This window comes from Squalius cephalus, assembly GCF_949319135.1.
Source record: "Squalius cephalus genome assembly, chromosome: 5".
NCBI lineage: Eukaryota > Metazoa > Chordata > Actinopteri > Cypriniformes > Leuciscidae > Squalius > Squalius cephalus.
The window spans coordinates 28,502,423-28,517,341 of NC_137126.1; the positions used below are offsets into that span (position 1 = coordinate 28,502,423).

The window sequence follows — 14,919 nt, forward strand, 5'->3', positions numbered from 1 at the left end:
AGGCTCTAATAAGTCTTACATATATTCAAATTTATATATGTTAAAACAGTATTAATAAAATTTTGCAAAGAAAACACTAAGGCCTGGTTTAACAGACAGGCGTAAGATTAAGCAAGGATTAGGCCTTAGTTCAAATAGGACATTTAATTAGCTTTTATAAAGATGCCTTAGAAAAAACATTACTGGAGTGCATCTTTTACATATTTTAAGATCAGTCATTTAACGTCAGTGCAAGTTCCTTTCAGTTAGAACAGCTCAATAATTCACTTTAGTCTGGGACTAGGCTTAAGCCTTGTCTGTGAAACCAGGGTAAATAAAAATGCACAATGTTTAACTGGCATCATATTTTATTAGTTTATTTTAATTACAACTGAAGTACCAGAGGTACATTTCAGTTTAGACAGGAGGGCCTTCGAATATTGTCTTGAAAAGGTTGAAAACCACTGTATAGAACATTCTAATATGAACAGGATAACTAAGAATCTTTAGCCTTTTCACAGACATTTTAGCATAACCTAAAACAAAATTTTATATATATATATATATATATATATATATCTTTTTTCTAATTTTGCACTGAGTTGTACAAGTAAAAACACAGACATAAATAAAAGCCACCCCCCTTTAATACCTGCCTTCCTCATGTAGGTCTAGTTGTTTAGTCTGTATACAGATGAGAGGTACTAACGTAAAATACAGAGAAAGTGCACATCTTGTATTACTTCTCCCTCTGGTGGACAATACATTGTAGCGCACCTACGATCAATGTGATGCTCTGTTCACCTGCCATTAACGCCACACACATTCAAAAACTTGTTACATTTATTAAACTTTTATTTTATGAAATCTACCAGTTCATAAACACCATTAAACTTAATTAGTATGTACTTTCCTGTGATTGTTAACATGTTAGTATATTATTGTGAATTAAGCTTTAAATGCAAGTAAACTTGCATACTGCAAGTTCAAACATAACCCGGTCAACAAGCAAGAAAGAACCAAATATTTACCATACCAAGAGTGATGGCAATTTGACAACTGAACACTATTAAATGTACTACTCTTATGAGTTTGTAAACAAACACCTCACAGTTACTGAGTTGCTAAACTAGTTGGATACTGCACGTTGCATGTGTGTCCTGAGTGTGTTAGGGAGCTCAGTCCAGTGACCGCAATAATCCGGAACAGATACAATCACAGTGTCTGATGTGTTGGATGTTGATGGTTGCCTCTGTCATGATGGATGTTGCCATGGTGATGTGGGTATGTGTGGAGACAGGGATGCTCAATTCCTTCATTCTGCAACTGTTCCTGTTTGTGGAGACCATGCAGCTTCTGCAACAGCTCAGCAATGAAGGCCTGAACACACACACACAGCTTAATCTAGCTGTACACACTTAAAGTAATTGTGCTTAAGCATGTAAATGTTTGTTTTTTTGTTAGAAAAAAATATAATTTATGTAAAATATATTACCTGATTACATATTTTTTTTAATTGCTTATACACAATTTCTATAAACTACACAGGACACTATAGACAATAGTGGATTTAACATACAAATTTTACATCTAATGTTAAAATGTATTTTTTTTTATGTAACCTTCTCCCTAGTTCAAATAGTTGTCAGTTCAAAAATAATTTATGCAATTTTATAATATTTATTTTAAAGAATTAAAAGAGCAGTTTCAGGTCTATCCTTGTATTGTTCAACTGGTCGAGGTTTAAATGGGATTTAGAAAGTAATTATTAATAAGTAATGCAATACTTTTTATAGAGAGTAATTAGTACAGTAATCCAATTACACTGCTGAAGATGTAATTAGTAGCTAAAAGTATTAATTACTTTTTAGAGCAACTTACCTAACACTGAGGACAACTTTCTGTAAAACTTTATAAATACTTAAGATAAAGTGTTCCTATTATCTTAAAAAAGGGTCAGTGCAAAATACTGGTTTATCATAATCTTGTGGTCTGTTAAAAAATTAGAGAATATTAAACAAAATTAAACAATACTTATTATAAATTAAAAATGTATCTACTGGTTGTTGTGTGTAAACTATATAAAGCTCGTAAATATCTTCTGCAGACTGTATGTGTACCAGTCAGCAGTTTCTATGTTTACTCTTTTAAGCTTCACAATCTTAAACAATCAAATGAAATTCTCAAAATGAAAATGGTGAGAATTGTGCCCTGGTGTGTATCACACATGAAAATTGATTACGTTTTTCAGATGTCAGTGTTCTGCGAGTGTGAGTGTGTGTGTGTGTGTGTGTGTGTGAGTGTGAGTGTGAGTGTGAGTGTGAGTGTGAGTGTGAGTGTGAGTGTGAGTGTGAGTGTGTGTGTGTGTGTGTGTGTGTGTGTGGTAAGTGCCACATTCCTCTCGACTGATTCTCCATGATGTGTCAGCATTTCAACACTAGCTTACCCAGAGACACACAATCTTCAGCACATACACACACAGTAACAAACATGTACACACACACACACTAATCAAAAGGCTGAGAGTGTACATTGTTAAAGAGCCCCGATGAAAGAATGGCTTTGTGCTAACAGAGAGCAATAGGGGCAAAGGGAAAGAGAGAACAAATCAGTCATTGACAGTGATCATTGTGAGAAACGCGTGGAAGGGAGTGTCAGCCACTGCAGTGTCCCTCAGAGAGAGCAGGAAAGAGGATGAGAAAAAGTCCATAGAGGGGTAATGAGGGTGAGTAGACAAAAAAAATTGAAAAGAAACAAGAAAAATGTTAGGATAGAAAGATGATGACAAAGAGAAGGATTTAAAGATGGATGGAATGATGAAAGTACCTCAGTGTTCCTAGTGCAGGTTTGCAGAAGAACCTGTAAAACAAATGAAAACAAATTAATAATTTCTAATCTTTAAAAAAACAAAAAAACAAAACAAATGCAACTCAATTAAATGAGCCTAAAAAGTCAGTAATACTTATATTAACAACTGTGTAAACTAACATGCACTTGTGTGCAACCAGTGGAGAATATGAAGCCTTAAATGGTTATATATTGTGTAGAGCATTCAGACAAATGAGTCTACAAAGTTCTCATTTCTGAGAAAAATGTGGAGTCCCTGCAAATACTTAGGTCAAGGGACATGGTATAAAAGCTCTGGCATCCACTCATCATCTTCATCTAAAATTAAAATGGCAGACAGTCCTCAAAGTCAATGGATCTTTTACAAGTCATTTTCATGTGAGATACAAACTTTAAAATTTGAATAATTAAAAAGAGCCTTTTTTTTTTTTTTTTAAATGTAAAAAAAAAAAAATGTTAATGTATTATTTGAGCACTAATGTATTGGGGCGGAGGAATGCTTACTAATGTATTTTCTTCTTCTCTAGAGGGTCATTTTATTTACCTGACATTTGTAAGAGATTTTCCCAGTGCGCAAAAAAATCTAGTTGTCTAATAAACCTGCCATTGTATATTATGAATATTACTGTCTCTTTAACAAATTGCTTGTGTTCCTCTTTTATAAGTTGCTTTTAAAAGCATCTGCTAAATTCATAAATGTAAATATGGCTAGAAATACAAGCACAGGATGTGGTGTGAGTGAGAGAGGAGGATTATGGAACCTGTAGTTTGTGTGTTCGCTCTTCATCACTTGAGAGATCCAGCAAATCATCAATGTTCACTTCCTCTGGCATGTCCTCCAACATAAACACACACACACACAAAAAAATTAGTAAGTGTGCTAAAAGAACTAACTGTTTCAGAAATACACAAGACAAAATACACAGGTATGAGAATTTAAAAATAAAACACTGCAGAAAGTAGTAGACCTATGAGAAGCTAAAACCATATAGGCATAGGACAAACTGTAAATCTGACATTGTAGACATGAAGTCCAATGTAAGACATCTCCAACAATTACAGCATACTGAACCAATTATGGCACCGCTGCACTGAACCTCATTTGTTTATTCCACTTCACATCTCCACTGCCTATTATATCTCAACTCTTCAGCAGCCTTCAGTTTCAGTATCTCAGAATATCTTCAGTCTCAATATTCCATAATCTCAGTGGGAAACTTTTGCGTACACATAAGCAAAAGAACAAATCGAGATAACAGATCGCATAACACAACTCCCGAGAGACATCTCTGTCGTCTCTTACTGTGGGACAGCGTCTCACAACAACACACAGCTTATGTTTAAACTTCCTGCCTGTTGCTGCCGCAGACGGGTTCTCAGGGGTGCCCATGTAAGGTAGCGATAAAACCAAGTGATCCCCCTCTGTAATTGAGGGACATTAACAAAAGGCTGTTGTTGTATATAAACTTGAGACTCACAGTCTCCTCTCACACCATTTAAAGGTGTATGAGGAGATAATTGCATTTAATCTGCTTTATACAACCATATTATATATATATATATATATATATATATATATATATATATATATATATATATATATATATATATATATATATATAACCATATTATATATACATTTTGTTGGATCTTTGATTAATTGCTTTTGTTTCTATTGTAAGTAGCATATAAAAGTATCTGCTAAATGCAAAAATGTGAAATTTTCATTTGGGAAAATGCAAATACAGACAGATAAAACAGAACTGTGTTGTCAACATAATGATATTGAAAATATTTAAATGCAGAAGCAGCCTTTCATTGAGTGGTGTAAAATATTTCAGAATTATTTATTCAAATGCATAGTGTCTCATTCTTATTATTTTGGTGCTTCTTCTGTCTACAGACACTTTTTAAAACCAAAATTACCAAACATTCATGAAAGATGATCCATAAATTCATGTTTATGGACAAAATAGTTAACTGTCTATACACTACTGCATTCAACTATGCAAAAATCAACACACCTGTTTACAATAAGAAACCTGAATTAAAAGTACAAAGGTGAATATGCATTTTTTTAAACTGACATCGAGAGTAGTGTGTAAACGTTTGTGGTCAACTTCTTAGGGAAGGAACTGTTACACATTCAGCAGTCAAACATTTCAAAATAAAGCATGAGACAGCAGAGTTTGGAAATGCGGCGCCCTCGTTCATTTTTCCATCAAAATTGACTTAGCCTATTTTTTCCGAACTCACCAACCTGTAGTTTTGAGCGTCAACACTGCACCTGTGAGGAGGATGAGCATGAACACTCACCTTGCCCTCGTACAGCCTCTCAAGACCTTCATCGATCCATTTCTCCACGTCCAGTCTTTTCTGAAGCTGTTTGCGGTTGTATTTTACAGTAACGCGCGCTTGACGCTTATGCATGTTCATCCCGTGCTCTGGACTAGTATCTAAATCCGGGGAATGACCGGTATGTATCTCCTCAGTCATGTTTGCATGCGCCTGTGCTCGTCTGAGAATGAGCGCGTGGACAGAAGAAGCTGGACGCTGAGTGGCGCGCGCTCTCAACTTGATTGGAGGTAACGTCAGACGCTCGTGGATTTATGGGGTAGGCCCACATTTAATGTTGTAACAGAAAAAAATGTTTAAAAATAAATTACATGATATTACAGTTTTGTAATTGCTTACACACAATTTCTCTAAAATACACACAAGACCACAAAACATCACACACCTCTTGCAAAAGCGAACACTTCATTCAAAACTCTTCTAAAAATGGTGTTTTTGCACAGAAAGTCTGCACACAACCCATCAAATGATTAGCCATAGGGTGAATGCAGATAAAGTGGGCCGTTTCAGTTTGGTTGTACTGTACTCAATGGGTTTAAATTTTACACTTTAAGCGCATGACAGTGGTCTTCAATCAAAGAGACACTATTTCTTTAAATGATAAAATAGTTTTGGTTGATTCAATATGACACTGGTGGGTGTGGCCACACCTCAAAAGGAGGACACCCTCAAGGTTAAATGTAGAAACCCCTGATAAGGTTGCTCACTAAATGTAAACAAATATTATTGTGACATTTCCTGTTTTGTTTGTTACTACAGTTAACTGATTCCGGCCCACTTTATCTAACACATTGAGACTGAATGTGTTAGATAAATGGGACAGTGGGATTCCGGTAAAGTGGGCGGTCTTTAACCTTCAGTAATTATACTCAAATTTATTATATAAATTGACATTCACTGGTTAGATGATATGTATAATCTACTTTTTTAGAAAACAGAACTGAGTGTGTCAAAATTCAAGTCAGATATGGAAGAAAGGAAAGAAAGAGCAGCAAATAAGATGAGGCATTAAGTTCAATCTGTGGGGTGAAGAAAGGATGAGAAGAGCAAAATGTAGATTCAGAATATAAAGCTTTTAAATATGGAAACACAAAGTTCCTTTAAAGTGCTTAAAGAGAAAACAGATTTTTACTAAAAGTTTTACTCAATTTTTACAACTATTTGTTGTAGAGGTCATTTGATCAAATTTAATGTCAACACAACATGTTCTATCAGTTGTTTTGAATTTTGCACATGCATTGAGTATGAATTTTACTCATAGTCTAGGCTATATGCTTTTGGGTTTGTTAAATATGTTGTTGAATATGTTTGTTTGATAATATGTTTTAATAAATCATGTGTTTTTACAAGATACAGGATAATTTTTGATAAATCAGGCATGGCCCACTTTAACAGACCAGCTGGCCAACTTTACCTGAAAATAAATTTGTCTGGAGCGCATGATCTCAAAATGTGTATTGTATATACCTTTCAAATACAGTAACACATTATATCAACTGTATTCAAATTGAATTATTACAGCTGGACCTTAAAGTTAACAAAAGTTAAAAAACAAAATAAAATAAAAACATCTAGGCATCTAAATTGCACGTTTAACAAAAAATGGCCCACTTTACATTCACCCTACACGCCAAACTACACACAGATGTGAAAAACGTGTCTTTTGCACATCTGTGCACTCACACGTACATGTATTTGCACAAATACACTGTATATAGCCTACAGTATGTATGCACAATTGATTAACTTTACAGTTATTGAATTGAATCAACTCTGAACTGACTTGAGCTGAATAATGATAATAGAAATAAAGGTGACTTAACTTGTATGTATATTCAGTACATATTTACAGAATAAACAGAAATGCAAAAATGAGTTGTTTCTCAAAACATTGAGTTTTGATTTCGAAGTAGGTATATTTACAATATTAACAGAAATGCACAGAGGCAAAAATCATTTCATTATTTTTCAAAACATTGAGTTTTGATTTCTAAGTGAACAAGTTATGTATAGTAAAGTGTTTTCACACATGATCATTGGGTGTAAGTAATTGGTAATTGATTGTGGCATTTGAATGGCAGCGTTTTCAAAATGAAACACAAGAGCTGTTAGTTTTGAATAACGTGTCTAATGTAGAGAACTGTTTGTTTAACAATGGTGTACAGCATGCTTGCAGTTTTGCAGACTTGGTCTGAAGATTAGGTACATGAGTGAATGGTTTCTCTGAGTGTCTCTTGAAGTGTGTAAGCAATTAAAAAAAACTAATCCAGACATTGTAGAAAGAATAGAATTGAAGAAATTTGGTGTTTTTCTCATATAATTTACTTCATTTCATTAAAATAACAAACACATATACAAAATAAATTAACATAAAATCTTTACAAAGATAAGACAATGATTGAAAGCAAAAGTACAAAAATGCAAAATAGAAACTTAGGCGTAAACTTAGGTTTAAATTAATAGGAAACATCTGGCAAAAGAAATAAACATTCATTAGACAAACCCCATTGAAGAAAATCTGATTTTTATGTAATTTAACATAAGAACCACTGACACATATTTCCCCATATCATCCGAGGAAAAAAAACACACTGCTTAATACACAATACAAAACTGGAGCAAAATCTTCCCATTTTGGTCTTAAGAATATCATTTGATATTCCTGACTGTGTTCTGCTTGCTTTCTCTTATTTATACCTTTTTTATTATTATTAAACCTGTTGCTGGCAACATCCTAACAAATGAACAAAGGTGATACTCTCACCCTTATGCAATAAAAAAAGTTATTGTTTTCATCAGTCTCATACAGAGCCCAGAGTTTGACAAGAAAGCACCTAACTTCAATGCTCTTCAGTTGAACTTACTTCTTTCTCTTTCAATAGAGGTATTTCCTTACTTAGTTCTCTTTGTATAGAGCTATTTTTCACTTTTTTATCTTTGTATAAAGATATGAGTTCTCTTCATATAGAGTTCTGTAACCTAAGTCTGTTTCAGCTTTCAGCACTTGTGTCTGTCTTCATATGGAAACAGATTGACAGAGCCCAGCACACAGTAGTGTGAGTGTTTGTTTCTTTTAGTTTTTGGTTTACGGAGTCTTCCACCTTTACAGATGGCAAAGGTCCAATCCCTTATTCAGCTAAGACATACTTCATTCTTTCATTCATTCATTCATTCATTCATAAAAATTAAGACAAAAGCAAGTGCTACATCCAAATTCTCATCCCTGCATATGCGTTTGTGTGTTCGTGTAAATGCTCATGTGTCTACATCAGTGTATGCATGTGTTTGGGCATTTACACATCTCATCTAAGCCCTCCTCCAGCACTCCACAGGAAGTCCTGCCCAGCAGGCAGCGTGTGAGAGGCCGCCAATGAGATGCGGCTCTCAGTGTTGCTGGGTTTCACCTGACTGAAGTCTCGATCATAGGGATAGTGCTGCCTGTCGAAATTATTCACTGTCTCCAAATCATTAAACACAGAATCGCACAGCTGTTGTCTGCGCAGTCTATGCCTCCTCCTCCTGATCACCACCAGTCCCACACACACTCCCAAAAACACAGCCAGCACACCTAACACACATGACACAGCCACAGCTGAAGGCGAGGTCTGCCCAACCCGGGGGGCCATCATCTCCAGACCTCCCTGCACAGGAAACTCACAGGTCGAACCCATGAACCCAGGCACACACTGACACACTGGCCCTGAGAAGTGTGTGTAGCACGTTCCCCCGTTAAGGCATGGGTTCGTGAGACAAGCGTCTGCTCGGAGGCTGCAGTTTTTACCCATAAAACCTAGAGTACAGGTGCAGGTGTAGTCGTTAATGGCGTCTTGGCAGGTTCCGGCATTTTGACATGGATAGCGGGCGCAGTCGTCAATGTTTGTCTCACAGCGAGGGCCGGTGAAACCAGGGCGACAGCGACACAGAGCACTAGCACCCAGATCCACACACTCACCACCTACAACAAAAGAGAGAGGAGGTTACATATGAGTAGGTGTAGAAGAGAGGAACTGTAACAGTAGCACATGAAAAAATGTTTAGAACTATGCTCTTTTCAATACAATGAAAGTGAATGGTGACCACAGCTGTCAAGTGAATTAAATGTAAAAAAAATTCCATGCATAAAACTTCTATGTGTTCAGAAGACTTAGTGCATTTGTCATATGTAATATGTTTTTTATCTTTTTAATGTGCTTTTACTTTTTGGAGCATGAGAGGCTGTAGTTGCCATCCACTTTCATTGTATGAGCAGCATTAGCATTCTTCAAAACTTCTTTTGTGTTCCACAAAAGAAAGATATCTAACATGAGGGTTAATACATGGTAAATGTGGGTGTTTTGTTCACAATTCTGTTATTGCATTTTTTCAATCAACACAAAAACTCACCATTGGCACATGGTTTGTGGCTGCAGCGGTCCAGTCTTTTCTCACAGTTGGATCCGGTAAAGGCTGGGGGGCAGCGGCAGACGTAGCCACCGGTGAATTTCTCCTCACATGTCCCTCCGTTAAAGCAGGGGTCATCAGCGCACGTCATCGCAATAATCTCACAGTTCTTCCCATAGAATCCCTGAGGACATGTGCAGGAGTAATCGTTCTCCAAATCCTGCAAGGAAAAATAGGTATCAAATCATTTTTGATCTCCACAATCCATTGATCTGAGCATACTTATTTATCCTAAATCACATTCATATAGTTTGGAAAAATGTATCGATAGATAGATAGATAGTTTTATTAATAAGTGAGCTTAGACTTACGTTGCAACTGCCACCATTCTTGCAGGGGTTGCAGTCACACTCATTAATCTCCAGCTCACAGTTTGTGCCCCCATATCCCGGCCGGCAGGTGCAAGTGTAGCTTCCCTGTCCAGTGTTGGTGCAGGTGGCGCCATTAGCGCAGGGTTTGTGGTTGGTGCAGTAGTTGAGGTCCTGGTTACAAAAGAGGCCTCCCCATCCCTCCTTACACACACACTGCCACGGCTGCGAGCAGGTCCCATGCAGGCATCCTGGGTAATGCACACACTCGCTGCAGGACGGCCCCTGCCATCCCAGACGACACTTACACTCTCCGGGTGACTCGCAGTAACCGTGTCGCTCGCTGCAGTCTGAAGAGCAGATGGCTGTGGGGGGAGACAGAGAAGGGGGGTAAGCACACCACACACACACACACACACCACGCCCCCCGGAGAGGGCAGATGAATGGGTGTGTTAAGTGTAGGGGCCAGCAGCTGGTGAGCTGACAGAGGTAATGAACTCTTTTGTATTTTGAGCTACGGCAAGCGTGCACACACACACACACACACACACACAGAACGACCCTCTAACATGTATCTGTTGGGTTTCTTTGTTAGGCTGAACAAAAGAAGTGCAGAAGCTCTGAAGGAGCAGCTCAACTTCCATCAGACACACACACTAAGATATGAGAGATAAGAGGGACGTAATGCTGCTGCTCAGGTTCCAACACACAAACCACAATAGCACATAAATACAGTGATCAAGAAAGAGATAGGACTGCTTCTTTAGGACCCAGACATACTATCCCAAAGGACTTAACAGACCTCTGACCATCTGACACACACATAGGTTGTAGGCTACTCACGATCGGAGCAGTAGTCTCCCTGCCATCCCTCTTGGCATTCCCTGTTCCCGCTCTCATCGCAGGTGTAGTGTCCCAGCGTGTCGTCACGGGGACGGCAGTAATCCGAACACGCCTCGCCGTAGTAAAACTCATCACAGAAAACGTGATACGAGTAACGGAGCTCGCTCTGATCGCCGAAATGAACATCCTGAGACCAGTCTTCCCCAATCGCCAAGCGCCTTCGCGTTGCTAAACGACTGATCAGGTTGTTTTGATTCTCTGTTGGGGAAAATTCAAGGAAAATGAAAAAGCTGTGAATTAGTTAATTAAATAAATAAAAAAACTATTAATTTAGTAATGCATCATGTCTGTATCTTTATTTTGAATTAAATTGCTACAGAGTCTCTGAAACAGGGCCACTCACCTGTGTAATCATGATGCTCTTTGGGAGACTCTGCATTCCATGCCTCAATAATAAGAGAAAATGTCCCCTGAAAAGAACAAGAAGTTATTCCAGATCCAAGGAAAACTTTTTTTCGCTCAAACTGAGAAGCTAACAATCTCTCTGTCTTTTTTTTCTCTCTCTCTTTTCGACTTATAGGCCTATTTGTTACATTTTCAGATTTTTGCATGGTCTTTTTTATGGTCTTTTGCACTTATTTACATGTAAAATGTTTAGTTAAACTTAAGGGAACCTGAATAAAAATAATAATTTTGCAGTAATGCAAAAAAAATCAAAATAAAATGTAAAGGCAGCATTTGTCTAATTAGTTATTTTCTCAGATCAGCTTAATTATTACACAATGAAGTAATGAAATATTGTTTGCTAGTGTTAATCTAGTGTAATGTTACTTTACCGGCCACTTGAAGTGGAAAGGCACCCGGATGGCTGCGCTGCCGGCTATGGAGCTCTGGTCCGCTCGCAGGACACTCGTCTGACCGGTTCCGAAGGTGCACGGAGGCTCGGCGGAGATGACGTCCTCGGAATGCTTGAGACAAATCCTGAAAAAGATGTTGCAGTCTCGCGTCCTCCTGCACAAGCGCAGTGTCGTGCTGAACGAGTGAACTTTCAATTCAAACACACCCGATGAAACCACCTGTTCAAGAACAGAGAACCCGTAGTGTGACTTCTACATAGCCTATTTTAATTAAAAAAATAAACAATGCTAGGAGACAAATATTCATACTATAAAAGGCACATTAAAGAGAAAATTAAAATATAAATTAAGTATAGACAAAGCCTTAAACTGGCTCCTTACCAACTGGAAAAGCGACACAGACAGCAGGCAGTACAAAGACAGATGCGCCATCTCGCTCGGTTAATCCTAAACTTTATTACAATAAAACGCACGTATCTTCATCCGAAGCTTTAAAGTGTTTAGGGCTACAGAAGAAGAAAAAAACAGTTAGATGTCCTGGTAAGAAATCTCTGGTACGTCCATGAAAGTCCACTGTGTCTTCAGAGGGAACGCGCACTCGTCTGTCGTCTCCGTTCTTCAGCGCGTGCGGTTTTACTTCATTGAATGTCTTGATGAATGGACGCCGTTATATAGGTCTTGCCCCCCTCCACGTGACGTCAGAGGGGACATATGCCATAATATTGGCCTGATTAAATTGATCTGCTGCTGCGTGTGGCAGTTGTGTTGATGGAGTTGAAGGGTCAGGGTTGAAGCTAGCCACACTGCTGTCTATATCATTTAATATTTTTCAACACAGTGATGTTGGGCAGATGTGCACAGGAGTTCTCAAGTATGAAAACTTGATGAATATTTCTTTATTTTGCGAAATAATAAAAGTAAATTCAGCAAACAGGCGCATTTGTCACTCGACTTTCAGAATTAGCTTATTATTCGCACTACTTGAATTATAAATGAAAACATCTGTGATCTGTAGTGATTTAGATTTGATTTGTTTACTTAAAGTTTGTCCAAGCAGGCAGAATAATTAACGGGAATTTTAAATGACACGGCTATTAGACTATTCGTTGAACCAAAAATCATATGCGGTGCAATATTGCCTTTTTAATTAGGACTATGCTTGCATCCTTCATAATGCGAGCAGTAGTTAGTTATGATATATACTCTCAGAAAAAAACAGGTACAAAAGCTGTCACTGTGGCGGTACCTTTTCAAAAGGTACACCTTTGTACCTAAAGAGTGCATTTAAGTCCCTCAAAGGTATATATTGGTACCAAACATGTACATATTAGTACCTAAATGGTACATATTAGAACCTTTTTGAAGGGTACCAGTGACAGCTTTTGTACCTTTTTTTCTGAGAGTGTATAATAAAGGAAGTTTGTGTGAAAGTAAAACTTATAGTCTAAATCTCTGCAAATATTTTGACAAATGTTTTGACATTGAAAAAAAAAAGTTTTCTTATTAGGCTATTTTTTATATCAATAGGCTATATATATATTAAACATAAAATAACGTTGTATTAAAACATATTTTTCATTTAGTAAAAATATATTTTTCCAATTATGGCTACTGTTGTTTCCACCAGAGTGGTTATAATGTAGGCTACTTTTACATCGAACTCACGTTTCAGTTTTTAATTATTTCCTCTGCACCCAAACACACACACACACACTCACACACAACCTTGGACTGTGTGGTCGATCTGACGCGTGCGGGCAGTGGGAGGCCATAAGTGTTTGTTTGTTTGTTTGTTTGTTTGTTTGTGTCAGTCAAAAGTGTGTGTGTGTCCTACTACATGGTAAACACGTTATTGGGACCAGACAAGGATATAGAATCAATTTTTGACCTTATGGTGATTTTTTTTTTTTTGAACATGTAAAAATGCAGAAGGTTTTCTGTGATGGGTATGTTTAGGGGTATATTTAGGGTTAGTGTAAGGGGATAGAATAGGCCCTATACAGTTTGTGCTGTAGGCCTAGGCTATACAAATCATTACACCTATAGATTGTCCTCATAATGACAGGAATAGCCTACCAGGTTTTTTTTGTGTGTGTGTGTGTGTGTGTGTGTGTGTGTGTGTGTGTGTGTGTGTGTGTGTGTGTGTGTGTGTGTGTGTGTGTGTGTGTGTGTGTGTCTTTTGTTGTGCAGTATGCAGAGACGCGCAGGCTGCTCTGTCTGGAGGATGGGTGGGGAAATATCATGATGACGCTTTTGTGTGGGTCAACTCCAACAGCTGTATGTTAACATGCGGCACATGGTCACTTATTGTCCGCCACAAACCGCCCGAACTCACCCAACCGGCATCTGTTGCGGTCGGTAAAACACTTGCAGCCGTTCCACTCATATAACGTAGGCCTAATAGCCTAATATGTTATTACATGCCTGTAAATTATTTTCCAAAGTAGGCCTATTAGGTCTGCGTGATTAATATAAAATAAACGAACATCGAATAGTAAAGAACACTGTACCTACAGGCTTATGTAATTCAGTGTTATGCGAACTGAATGGAATTTTCTTTTTTTATATCAATTTATTCACGAGAAGAGCAGAAGTTGTGACGTGTGGTTGTGTGCTTTTGTGGTCTCGTCTCGCTCGAGAGCTGTTGTTATGGTAATGAGTGACGCGTGCCTCAGAATCCTTTCATTAAGCCATAACCACAATGCACCACTTATAATGTATTTTAAAAGACCTCATAAATATTGTCTCTAAGACCCCAGATATATGCTAAGTGTACATAAATCTAGAAAGTGTGTCAAGACAACAGTCAGGAAATATTAGCTAGCCTACTTGACACTGTAAGCTAACAAAATCACTTCATTAAACCAGATTCTTTATACTTGATAACTTGTGATTCCTGTCAGTGATGCTGGGTACTAAGACACATTGTATGCCACACAATGTGTTGTATCATCTGTATTGGCAGAGATAAACTCTTGTTGTGGGTTAGAGCAGCCATTCCCAAACTGTGGTCCGCGGACCACTAGTGGTCCGTGAGGGTACTGCAGGTGGTCCGTGGAAAGGCAAAATAAAATATAAAATAATATTTATTTTTACCTTCATTTTACCAGGAAATTCCCATAAAAAAAAAAAAAAAGTAAAAAGAATATGTAGGCCTATATTGATATACCATTTTAATTAGCACACAATTAGTTCGGTGGATAGCAACAGGTTCTCTGAAGAGAAAAGGGCAGAGGCAAAATGTTCTCATTATCACATCACACGCATAGCCTTTAATGGTGCGTTCACA

The 14,919-nt window shown here is 37.6% G+C and overlaps 2 protein-coding genes across 2 annotated transcripts; both read right to left on the reverse strand.

Annotated features, from left to right (window-relative positions):
• Positions 1 to 595: 595 nt before the first annotated feature.
• Positions 596 to 5,424, reverse strand: ppp1r14aa (protein phosphatase 1, regulatory (inhibitor) subunit 14Aa). The gene is made up of 4 exons (XM_079872080.1): positions 5,143 to 5,424; positions 3,588 to 3,662; positions 2,806 to 2,838; positions 596 to 1,359 (listed from the first exon to the last, which is right to left on the reverse strand). Exons 1-4 carry the CDS (start codon positions 5,320 to 5,322, stop codon positions 1,195 to 1,197), a joined length of 453 nt encoding a protein of 150 aa, XP_079728206.1. The 5' UTR covers positions 5,323 to 5,424; the 3' UTR covers positions 596 to 1,194.
• A 2,068-nt stretch (positions 5,425 to 7,492) lies between these two features.
• On the reverse strand, positions 7,493 to 12,273 carry dlb (deltaB). The gene is made up of 7 exons (XM_079870457.1): positions 12,012 to 12,273; positions 11,610 to 11,849; positions 11,177 to 11,243; positions 10,774 to 11,031; positions 9,933 to 10,294; positions 9,565 to 9,781; positions 7,493 to 9,136 (listed from the first exon to the last, which is right to left on the reverse strand). Exons 1-7 carry the CDS (start codon positions 12,060 to 12,062, stop codon positions 8,484 to 8,486), a joined length of 1,848 nt encoding a protein of 615 aa, XP_079726583.1. The 5' UTR covers positions 12,063 to 12,273; the 3' UTR covers positions 7,493 to 8,483.
• Between the last annotated feature and the right edge of the window lie 2,646 nt (positions 12,274 to 14,919).